General features: G+C 37.9%; 1 protein-coding gene across 4 annotated transcripts in view; it reads left to right on the top strand.

The window, feature by feature from the left end:
* UBE3D (ubiquitin protein ligase E3D) overlaps nucleotides 1-12862 on the top strand; it is a 138472-nt gene that overhangs the window by 27293 nt on the left and 98317 nt on the right. For all 4 annotated transcript variants that reach the window (XM_075202694.1, XM_075202697.1, XM_075202695.1 and 1 more), the window contains exon 3: nucleotides 5693-5783. In XM_075202694.1, the coding sequence (XP_075058795.1) occupies nucleotides 5693-5783 (91 nt within the window). The remainder of the gene's footprint in view (nucleotides 1-5692; nucleotides 5784-12862) is intronic.

Genomic DNA, 12862 nt, shown 5'->3' with positions numbered 1-12862 from the left:
TTATAGTATGCTAAAGCACTATATATTTTTTTCTTCTTCTAGCACTACAGCAATGTTGTGTGATTATAACTAGAAAAAAACTAAAATTACATATGTAATATTTAGTACTGATAGCATAAAATAATACTTTTATTTATATTTTCCCATCAGACCTAAATTAAAATGATCCTCAACTCTTCCCATTTACTAAAGCTTTTCAGCCCTTTCCAAATATGAGTCCTGTTATGATCTGGTGCCATGGGAAGAACAGTGCACTGGAGTCATCAATAATAATATGTTTAATTAACTTCCCTCCTCCTTGTGTATATGTTGCTCTTGCACAGATTATTAATAACAGAACAAGGGCAATCAAAGTTATACCCGATAGAAGATCCCTATACAGCACGTTCATCATATTTTTTTAACCAACTGTTATATGTCAAGCTATTTATTGCTCAGTAAGCGTCTCCCTTGTGTAGTGATATGTTTCAGGGTTTTGTTTTGTTTTTTTTTAAAAAAAAACTACTGACTAAGGCTGAAAGAAAAGGAAAATGTGAACTATAGATGAGATAGCATATTTGATAAAGTTCCAAGTTTAAATTCTAAAGTGGCTAAATTAAACATTTAATTATCAAGATGCCTTTTAAATGTTTAATGTTATCTTAAAAAAAAAAAAAAAAAAAAAAGGAGTAGCAAGATGATTTTACTATTCGCATACTAGTTTATGCACAGTAGGTCTACATATACACATACCTCATAGGGGGGTATTCAATTGTCCCCCTCACTGACAATTGTACCTCCCTTAGGGGGGGGTATTCATTTGTCAGCGAGGTTTTTTGTTTTTTTTTCCCTGCAGCGTGAAAAAAAAAAAAAAATCTCCCGCGAGTTTTTGACGCCAATAGTGACCATTTTGAATTAGCACAGCGGGAAAACTTGTGCAATTCAATTTAAAAAGAGGGAACGCTGCCCCCGCCCGTTAAAAATTGTGTTTGCAAGATTTTAGGGGAGTGAAGGGGAGTTTTAACGCGGTCATGTATAACACAAAAAAAAGGTTTTACATATATTTCCATACATTAGATTGCATTACACATTGATAATATCTACATTACAGTACTTTCTTTAGCATAATTTTTAATTTAACTATTTTTTTTACCATACAGTCATCTATACCATGTCAAAACACATTACTACATTCATATTTGTACCAAAAACATACATAAATATAATTAGTGATTTTATTTATGTTTATTTTTTTATTTCATTATTTTTTCACAAGAAAATCAACTTGCACAAGTTAGGCATTAGTGATAAACATAAGTTTATCTTTTTTTTCTACATTACATGATTTCAAATACTTTTCAGAAGTTTCTATTTTTAACACACCCCAAGGAGGTGCGAGATAAAACAGCATATTTTCCTGTTTAACCCACCGCGTTAAAAAACAATTGAATAGCTTTTAACGCGGATGCCTATCGCACACCCTATACTTTCAATAGACCTTCTACTGGAGCGCGAGAGGACCGTTTCTTGAAAAAAAACTGCGTTACAAATGGAATTGAATCGCGGGTAAAGTTAACACGCTCGAAAATGATACAAAAACAGCGTTAAAATGACAACCTGGTCAAACAGAAAAAAATAGCTGACAATTGAATACCTTTCTTAGTGTGAATACATTGTTCATTGTGAAGATAAGATTCTTACTGGTAATGAGTGTGTGAGGTCAAGAAATTAAATTTGACATTTAAAATATGGAATTTGATGTTTTATCTAAATGTTATCCAAATTGTATTGTCAGAAGATTTCCTCCTATTTAAATATCGATACCTTATTTCATCTTGAGAGATGGCTGTTAAACATATAGCTCAGTTGAGTTATTTTGATTTTTTAAGCCATAATTTTGCAGGATCATTTAATTTTTAGGGGGGGGCTACTTCTTAAATACATGTTGCCCTCAAATTATTGGTTACCTATAACCATTGTGGAAGGGGTTATTTTATTACATTTAAACATTAATGAGATTTAATATTGCTTTGGAGAGCTTTTGCTAAGGAGGGTGCCCAATTTGCTAATCGCTATTTGTTTGTCCACTGCCAGACCCCTAGTTATATATCGGAGCTAAACTAGTGAGCGCTCTAAACAACTGGGTGGCAGTGGTGGAGAGGCAGACTGATTAGCATACTAGCTCGGTTGAATAGACTGACAACATGCTCTCCTAGTGAGATACTCTCATGGAAGATTGGAGGGCTCCATTTTTTGTGTCTAGGCTTCTACCTACTTACATAACTTCTACTTCAATAGTGATGGGTCCTTTTTAAGTATGCTGTTGATAATAGAATGAATAGGAAATTGGGTTTGGCAGTAAATAATACTAAAACAAATTTGTATATTACTTGGTAGTACGCATAATTAGACCTCCACCCATGATGTTGTAATATCATCATCATCACCATTAGTTTATATAGCGCCACTAATTCCGCAGCGCTATACAGAGAACTCACTTACATCAGTACCTGCCCCATTGGAGCTTACAGTCTAAATTCCCTCACACACACACAGACTAGGGTCAATTTGTTAGCAGCCAATTAACTTACAAGTATGTTTTTGGAGTGTGGGAGGAAACCGGAGCACCCGGAGGAAACCCACGCAAACACACAGAGAACATACAAACTCCTCACAGTTAAGGCCATGGACAGGAATTGAACTCATGACCCCAGTGCTGTAAGGCAGAAGTGCAAACCACTTAGCCACCATGCTGCCCTATAATAATAGAGCAATAATACCGCTTTTCTGCTACAGCATGGCATGAGGGTGTCAGCCAGGCAGCAGACAGGAGTAGGTAATATGGGTAAAGAATGAGAACTCTTTGACTTGATTTCTTATTCATTTTAATTTATGTATATAGTGCCAAAGTTTTAGTCAATTCCATCAGTCACTACCCCATTGGAGTTAGCATTTTTATCCAGTAACTAGGGAATTAACCAGCATATTTTTGAACTGTGGGAGAAAACCAGACCACTCAATGGAAACCTACACAAACATGGGGGGTAGCATAGACGTATGACAGATAGGACCCTGGCTGGAATCAAAGCCACGACCCCAGAGCTGTAAGTCAGCAGTGCTAACCACTGTGCCACTATTGTTATAATAAATATAAACAGTATACGAGACTATATAGTGACATTGTGCAGATATATGGTCTTATTTAAACCTCTATGGAGACACTAGTGGTAATTTTATTAACATTGCTCATAGTTGCAAATGGGCTTTAAAACCATAGAAACCAAGTGGAAATTTGTTTTTATTATATATCCTGCACTAAGCAGAAAAGTAGATTGATTGCTACGGTTTCAGTGCAGATTTGCACCTTTGAACTGTGTTAGTGATTGCGAATAACCCTCATTACGAGGCTGTACAGACCATTTTCTGATTTATGACATAGTATGTGTTTATATGGTTTGACATGGAGGTGTACTGTAGATGCTGGACATTGGGTTGTATGTGATAGACAATTGAGTCTTATCATCATCATCATTTATTTATATAGCGCCAGCAAATTCCGTAGCGCTTTACAATTGGAATCTTATGTGGCCGGTTTATTTTTTTGTTCTAGTATTCGCGTTAAATATTTGTTTTCACCATACTGTGTATTATGTAAAGTGTCCTTTTTAATAACAATCCTTTACAGTAGTATGACATTTAGATTTGTTGTTCATGTTCTACAATAAAAATACATTTACGTAAGCAATAATGGCACTTGTTATTTGTGTTGTATTCTTTGTCCAGTTGAGGGCACTGTTCGCTTGTCTATATTCCCACCAGTGTTATCTGCTCTCCTTTCTATCTATTGCTGTGCTGTTTCAGCAGCAGAGAAAATCAATCATTGTACCAACCTACAGTTCTTCTAATGAGCATCACAGAGAGAAAGGTGCTATTGAACAACTGCTTCAGACAATATCTTAGCTGAAAATAATATGTATCCCCTCAGCCCCTTTATACTTGCAAAAGAATTGTTTAATAGTTTTTAAAACTTATTGGCCTCAGCTCCACTCTGCCCCCGCTGCTACAGTATGTGATTTCACTCCAGCTCTCCTGCTTCAAAGGTGACCTCACGCATCCAGTGATAGCATGGGTAACGGACAGCCGCCTGTATTACCTTAACCACACACATTCTTGTCCTGTCCTGTTACCTGTATTGTTAGAGACACTTTTTCTGTTGTCTTTACTTTGTCTAATTGGTTTGGAGCACAAATATTTGTGTTGCACAGTCAAGAGGGTAAAAGTGTATTTCTTTGCCTTAAAGCGAATAATAAATTGGTCATTATTTTAACTCCCTAGCTCCAATTTTACTTCAATTAAGAGTTTTTGTTATAATTTGGTTAATCTCTCACTGTATGTAAGTTGTATTTTGCTATCAGAATATAAAATGTAAGCCATTAAAGACATTGGACATTCATAGCAAGATATCCAAAACACAAGCTATCCATATTGTATGTTTAGATTTAAATATAATTTTGTTTTGTTACACTGCCTTCCATCTTACTATGCTGAGCATTTGTAATGATAGCTTTCACTCTTTCCTTTATTTCTTTAGCTACTGTCTGTAAATATCGTCATCAAATTAATATGTCTAAAAACTATTATAATATTAAAAAAAATTTCTAATGACATACATTGCGCATTTTAGTTTAATATGCTTTTAATTTGTTAAAAGGGGCTGCCTTTTAAATTAACATATTGTAATTTCCATTATCATTCACTGAGTGCTTGTTTTCCCATAATCTGGACTCCTGATCCACCCAAATTAACAAAATAAGTTGGGATAGTTCCCTCTAGGTTTTATTGAGTATTTTACTTTATTTGACACGCAAATTGAAGTATAATATGTATTTCAAGTCAAGTCACATGATTGTCCTGGATTTTTCATTTTAAAATTATAGGAACCCTACATTTGGCTAGTTTATACTACCATCATCTCTTAAATCTCTGCCTTTCATGACTGCTATAGTCATCACTTGTACTGTACTAGTCATGTAAAGAGCAAAATGACTAAAATAGTTTGCTCTTATTGGTTACAATCTGTACAGAGCCACCAAAAGCAGTGCATACTTGTTTAATGCCATTCCAAAACCTATTTTTGAGATACAATGCAAGCTAAGATGGCTGCTTATTCTATGATGACCAGGATTCATCTGCCCAAGGCGACCCTCATGACCGCAGCAGAAATGTGGCCTTACATGCCAGAGAGTTCAAAAGTGCTTGTTTATGTGCTACAAATGATATGAGCGATTAAAAAAGAAAGGACATTTACAAGGACATGTTCATTCTCTGTATATATTTTTTTTCTTAAGTGTGTATATGAAATTAATAATAAATGATTAGATACACTCTCTAGCTGGTACCGGTTAGTTCAGGGTGTTTATCTCCAGGGTGCCTGGAATATACAGTTGTTATAAATGAGCCCTCCAAGAAAATCACTCTGTGCATATTATGGTTTTCTGTTGAAGTTAACACCACTTGGCTGTGCAGTGCAACAGTTTTGCCCACTCAGTCACACTACTTCTGTTGATGTCTGACTTATTGCTATTTCTATGTCTGACTATTTGTCACCTCCATAATTAAAGTAACCCTACGACTACACTTGTCAATCAAATCCCAAGCAAGCGACTTGCAATTCTTCCTTTAACCCACTTCTTTGGTGTTACATGTTTTACAGAACTGGTTCCAGCTTTGAAGGAAATCCTGAAATGTGAAGACAAATACACGTTTTACTGCCAGTCATGTGGAGCTGTCTTAATCCAACAACAGTAAGACCATTTCAGTACTCTAGTCAGGCTGGCAAAAGTGGTACACTACATGTAATTATTTCACAATGGCTAAGCTTTTCAAATATACATTCAAGTATATGTTTCTTATAGAGTAAAACATTTCAGGTCTTCTTACCCATAGTATATAATGAAAAAGGCCTAGCAGGCAGCCATAGAAAACCAAGCATTCCAGCCCACATTCATGTGCATGCTCAGAAATAAAACATTTTCTGTCTTTTTGTCCAAGAAATCGTCCCAGAAAATAATATTGCAGTCTCCCTCCCTCAACTAGCAGAATCACTAGGGTCTGATATGAGGATACTGCCATTTGTGAGATGCTCAACCCTTTATGCCTGCTCAATGGTCCGTTCTGCAGCAGAAGTGTTGTATTTCAATTACTCATGTGTCAAGAGCACTGAACCACTCAAACATCTCTGCTCCTGGCAGAAGAATTGACCACTGGGCAGTCTTTAATGATTGAGGACCATTATTGTTTTGTTTGTCAATGCTAAGCTAGCATAATTTCTGTTCTGTAAATACATATTTGTCCCAAGACACTGTGGCTCAAGCGTTTCCTCTCCGGCGCAGATGAAAGCCATGATGAAGAGGAAAAACAAATATAGTGTTACGGTAAATTAGTTTAAAATCACACTGATGGTGTTACAACATCCGTACTCACCGAATAATTAGGTAAGATTGAAACATTTTAAAAAGGTATTTTTGTCAAGATTTCTCAATTCAGACCATGTAAAAGAGAAGAGAGAAATAGCTAGTGCACAGGGGTGTATGTAATGCTGAATAGTAAAATGATTATCTCTAATATCTGTGAGATGAGACTTCTTTGTGATAGAATAATGAATTCCACTCACTCTCAAGGTGGATCATATAATTTTCATCAGTGACAAGATGCACAAAACTGGGGTAAGCAAAATAATACATAGTGCTCACTTTGCTTAGATAAATAGTGATAAGTCTGTGTTTCACTAGACTATCCTCCTCAGGAAATCATTTCTCTGGAGTGGTGTATTGCTAGACTTTAAGCAGACTTTACATTGGGCTAAAGAAGACTTTCCTAACCACCTTTTGGAGATGTAGTTTGATTAGTTACGGTCTGATAACTTTAGCGTTGTTATAACTTCCGATGTAAAATAATTTTTAATGAAGATTGTCCAGTAACACAGGGCCGGCTTTCCGACTGGGCACGATGAGCAGGTGCCCTGGGGCCCAGGGGGAAAGGGGGCCCAAGGCAGGACTGCTGTAAAAAAAGAAAAACAACAAACAAACAAAAAAAAAAATCACCTTTTGCGGTCACCGTTCAGATCAGGTGGTCAGGTGGCGATCCGGCTCCCTCCCTGGTCCCCTCTTCCGTGCTGTGCTCGCAGTGAATGTCGGGCGTGATGTCACGCCCGACATTCACCGCGAGCACAGCACGAAGAAGCGCAGAACAGAGAGACTCAGCCAGAAAAAAAAAAAAGAGAAGGTGATCGGACTTAAGGTAAGGTAAGGGGGCCCACGTATATGTGTATATATATGTGTATATATATATATATATATATATATATATATATATATATATATATATATATATATATATATATAATATGGGCCGCGGTGCACTGCTTTGCCCGGGGGCCCATAATGTTAAGATGGCCCTGCAGTAACACACAGACTTCTACATATTAATCTGAGCTGAATGAGTACAAACAGCATGTTTTCAATTTCACAACTTTTTTCACTACTGCAACGAAGTATAAAAAGAAGCCGCTTTATAGGCTCTATTTCAACTATTCAACATGTTTATAATTGCAGCTAAATATGCGCACCATGCTGAGTGAGTGAGAAAGGGCTTCAGCTTGAGATTTTGTATTAATTGTGTATATGAGCAATGTATTTTAATAAGTCTAAAACTGTAGATAAATATAGGTCATCAATGAGAAGAATATAGTTTCACAGAAACCTGACACAGGATGTAGATCACAGATCCTGATGTACTAACCATCTACAATACTTCCCCATGTATCACATCACTACAATAGATGGCTGCCAATCAGAAGCACTGCTGGCTGTGGCAGTGGCAGTCGTATTTCCAACGCTGAATCAGAACACCAAAATGTCTACGGCCCACTTGTCGACAGATTCATTTAATGTACATACTTCAAATGTGTAGACACTACAGTCACAATGTCGACATTAAATGAGCAATGCCTATGTGTCCAGCTCCAGCACAAAACAATTATAACGAATAAATAAAAACACTAATAAAGATGCAAACTATTCCCCCCTCAAAAAAAAAAGAACACTTGTAAGCTTGTGCTGGCAGCCATCGGATCAGGTGGCAAAACAAGCGGCGGACCCGCTAGTTGCCGGCACACAGAGGGTTAAACCATTTTTATTTTATTTTGGAGTTTTTTAAAAATAAGGTAAACTGCGTAACCCTCCCCAATCAGATTAACCCTAGTGCTGCCAGCCTTGTAGCGCTAAAAGGACCAGTCTGTAGTCTGCTGCCGCCATATAATGGAAGAATGGCAGCCACTGGGTCTATCTATAACCTCTATAACTTTCCAATGACCCAGCTCTGACAGTGTGGCAAAGTTCCAAGTTATAAATGGACCAAGGAACCGTCCTATCATCACTGTGCGGCGGCAGCTCCTGACTGTAGAAACTAGTACCCTCGTCTGAAAGAGGTTTTTTGTTTTTTTTGTTTTCTTTTTTAACAACCATGTTGGGAGGATTATTTTGGGTTTAAAAGCTGCAAGAACAGAAGATTTTTTATTTTTTTATTTTTTTACACGCTTGAATTAATTTTACTAGTAGTTTGCAGCTTCATTAGTGTGCCACCGGAACCACTGACATTGCTCGTTTAATGTCGAAAATAATAGGGAACGTGCCAGTAAAGCTGCTGTTCAAGCATGAAGAAACAAAAACAGTACAATGAAATCGTAATATTGCATCCAAGTGGAATATAGGATGGAGAATGACCAGTTTTTAAGTTTTTACAATCATTATTGAGAAAGTAGGGATAGAGTAGATATAGAGGGAAATATAAGGGGAGTTGGGCAAGGGGTGACCACAGAGTAGGATGATGTGTAGACACGTGGAGCGAACAGTATGTAGGTAGTTCAGAGAGGTGAGAAGGGGAGTTTGGGCGGGGGCTGGTTGCCGCACATGGGTCAGCATGGGAGAGCGAAGGGCTGGGAGAGGAACGTACATTCCACAGATAGCCAAGGGGCACAGACTTGGTTAAAAACATTTTGGTGTTGGAAATTTGCACCCAATCCGACTGGTATCCCAGCAAAGTACATGCATAGCTGGCAATGTTTCTCAAATAATTTCCTGTGACACTGCAGTGCATGTGTATCTGATTACATTACATGAGATACTGTCTCCACTGACCTAGAGAGACTGCAATGCCTATCATGTCATATCTACTGAATTCAATTATAGCATACTTGTTTGTGTTTTAAATACTCCTTCAGTAAATATTTAATTTAAAGCTCAGAAAACAATTAATGGTAAGAAATGCATATTTCATGTATAGAAAGTAACAATTTTATTGTGTAGTTGGTAAATATTGAAAAACATTGCAGTGATAGTTCTTTAATACATATAACTGATTAAAAGAACATTTCCATGGACACATTTTTAAATTCCGGAACTGTCCCTGGAAGCCATAACAAAAACTTTAGCCATTCTCCAAAGCGCATATCAATCTCTACTCCTTGGTTACGAGAGGATTTGTAGGCAGCCTATAGTAGGTCATTTTGTAGGTTATTAAAGGCAGCTTCTGTAAGTATTTTGTCTAGACTTTTAGATAATGCAGAATGTGAGTACAGTTTTAATTGCACAGCTTATATACACACTTGCCACCTTTTGGTTACTCCCCTCTGGGAGATTCCATGGGGGAGTTCAGGTGGAAAATGATGAACAAGACATGGTGACACTGTCACGTCATTGTGAGCCCCACCCCATGCCCTAAAATGCCACTATTAGTGTTGTACAGTGAGGGGGAGGCCTTGATGACGCGATTAAGACATGCCCAGCATCCAGGAGGGTGCCTACTCTTACAGGAATCTGAAGTTGTAGGCAAGTATGCTTAAGCCGTGTAGTGTGGAGGGAAATCAACTTAGTGTGCGAAGCTGGATGGCCAAGGAATTTTTATAAGCATATTTAGGGGTGAATGTTATATCTACATAGAGTAATGAGGGTAACATTAAGTAGCTGGAGGGCCACAGGAGTGGAACTGCAGACTTCAAAGTGCACACTGCACTCTCTCCTCCTCTAGGTATGCTGCATGCCATCCCTGCACTGTGCAGAGGAGGTCAAGTGATGCGGAGGTCAGCTTCCCATGTTCTAATAAGATTGGGAGCAGCCGGCTGGGGGGGCTGAAAGAAGCCCACCGATGATGATACAGTTTAGAATATATTTGCATTGATTTAATGCATTGTACAGGATCTTAATGTAGGAAGAGGTTTTATGTCTGTATCTCACTGTGAGTGTTAATACAATCTAGATAACTTCAGTTATGTAATTAGCTTTGTAGTAAGTTATATAACTCAAGATTAGGATGTATGTTAATAGAGAGGAGCAGGTAAACTAGTTTGGAAGTGTGCTATATGTAAATTGGCAAAGGCTTGATGGATGTAGTACCGCTACTATTACTTACTGAATTGTAGATTAGATTTTTTTTTTTCTAGGTAGCTTTAGCTGTTATTGGTTACAGTAAAACATCATTGGCATGACAACAAAAACAAACTTTTTTTTCCCCACATTTACACATGTTGGACCTAATTTGAATCCCAATCGTCAGTACTCTTTATATCAAGAGCAAAACACAATTCGTCACTTATACACGCATTCAGTCATGTGGAAAAGGTTAGTATAAATGGGCTGAGCCAGTGTTTCAAGGAATCAGAGCAGTCGTTTCCTTTTAGCATAGCGAGAGCCTCTAAAGAATGTCCAAATTCCACTTTATCCTTCAGCTACACAGCTCTCTATATTGTACGGATTAACATGGTCAGTCGACCCTTTGTTTAAGAGCATGCTCTGCCCCGAGTAAGAGCGAGTATTTACCTTTCTAAATACAAAATGGTCACCTTCAATCATGAACTAAATATTCTTGTTAGTGATTAAATGAAAATCACTGAATGAATTCTCTCCCTCTGGTCACAAGCTATACACTTCATTCAGCTCAGCTCCAATCTTTAGTATGTATTCAGCTCTTGTATTTAAATCGCTGACGTGTTTTGTCTTCACTTTCGACTTTTTCAAAGCATGTTTCCTTGCTAATGTGGTTCCTATATATAGGCATATTCTGGATACTAATCAGGGAGAAACTACTCTTCTGATTAATCATCCCTCCGCTGTGTTGGTGCAACAGGTGCAAGCATCATCCAAGCCACCTTGTAAAATTGTTTCAAAATAGCTCCAAAAACCAACATACTTTTTTATTTTATCTTTTTATTTGTATAATCTGTTTTTATTGAAGAAAAGATTTTAAGACATAGCACAGCATAGAAACAGCATTAATACCATTGATAAAATCAGGACAAAAATAGGTTCTCCATACAGTTCAATCTTCAGAAAGCAGTTATAAACTTGAAAAGTATGTTGAGGGAAGGTGGAGGGGGGGGATGGATTGATCCTCCGATTACTGCAGCATCAAGTTAACATAAATGATGTAGGAGTCACCATACAATGTCATAGTGAAGAGCCACCAGAGTCTGTTCACATCTCAAACCAGCAACCCAGCCAAGACGTGTCTCAGAGACTCAATAAGATTCTTCTACTATTTTAGACTCCTATCTCAAACAGTACGGAACTGGAGGGTATCTTTAAATTCCAACAGTCAGTACTGTATAAAGCGATATCATCCATCGCCATGTAGAAATCAATTCTTGCTACCCACTCCTTAAGGGAGGAAGAGGCAGAGGATCTCCAGTGAACAGGCTTTGGTTGGTTTGGTATTAAGATATCTGAGAAGCGATTTCTTGTATTGGGGTGTTGGAATACTCCTAAAGATAAGCAACCAGAAACTCGGGCCTGAAGGAACTGGCCAAGCCAAAAAATTTTCAGAAGCTTCTTTAACCTTAAGCCAGAAATGGCAAAGTCTAGGGCAGTTCCACCAAATATGTAAAAATTACCTAAACTCTGATTAACACCTCCAACACTTATGCGAGACCCCTTGATGCATTTTAGATAACTGAAAGGGACATCTGTACCACCTAGAGAGTACTTTGAATGGAATCTCTATGACCAAAATGCTAGAAGAGCCCATCTGGTAGTACTGGAAGATCTTAGACCAAATCTTGTCAGAATCGGATCTGGCTAAGACTCGCTTCAGATGAGGTTCATGAAGGTTTTCCATCAGAAGTACATAATTAATGGAAATGATATGTTTAGGTTCCTGGGAGTCCCAGCACAGCAACTCAAAATATGTTCGTTCCCTACTAGTGACCAAGAAGTTATTTTTTTATCAAGGAGAAAATGTTTAATATGCAAGTACAGCCTAAAACCGGCTGCCGGGAAATCAAATTGCTCTTGCAGAGTGGAGAAAGTGCCACCCTCCATCAGCTGGCAAGCCCTGAACCGTCCAGAGTCTAACTTTATCTGGGGCATTCCCGGGGAAAATTCAGGATTCTGTGACAGAGGCATTAAGGGGGGATGAGATATAGTCTAAGCTCTGTATCTTTGCTCAGCAGTGCAAAGTAGGATCAATCATAGGATGAGCTGAGCTAGGGAGCTTCGGAAACCATGGAACAATAGGAGACAGGAATACCTAGCTCTTGGCCCTCAATTGCTACAAATTGTTTGGAGATATTAGCCGGTGTCCATTCAACTACTCTAGTAAGCATTATTGTCCGATAATATTTAAGGAAAAGGGGAAGTTGAAGACCTCCTTGTGAACCTGTGTCTAGTTAGGACATCCTGTGAAATTATGTTTAATCAACTATTTCTTGCAATCCGAAACGGAGTGCTCACATTACATCTCTATTCGTTCCATTTTAGGATCTTCACTAATAGCAACCACCGGCTCTCCATTTATTATATACTAAGTAATTAGTTATATAGAATATTCAACA

The sequence above is a fragment of the Mixophyes fleayi genome, chromosome 3 (genome assembly GCF_038048845.1).
Source record: "Mixophyes fleayi isolate aMixFle1 chromosome 3, aMixFle1.hap1, whole genome shotgun sequence".
Taxonomy (NCBI): domain Eukaryota; kingdom Metazoa; phylum Chordata; class Amphibia; order Anura; family Limnodynastidae; genus Mixophyes; species Mixophyes fleayi.
The sequence above is the reverse complement of the archived record's forward strand: the minus strand, read 5'-3'. Positions and strand labels throughout refer to the sequence as shown.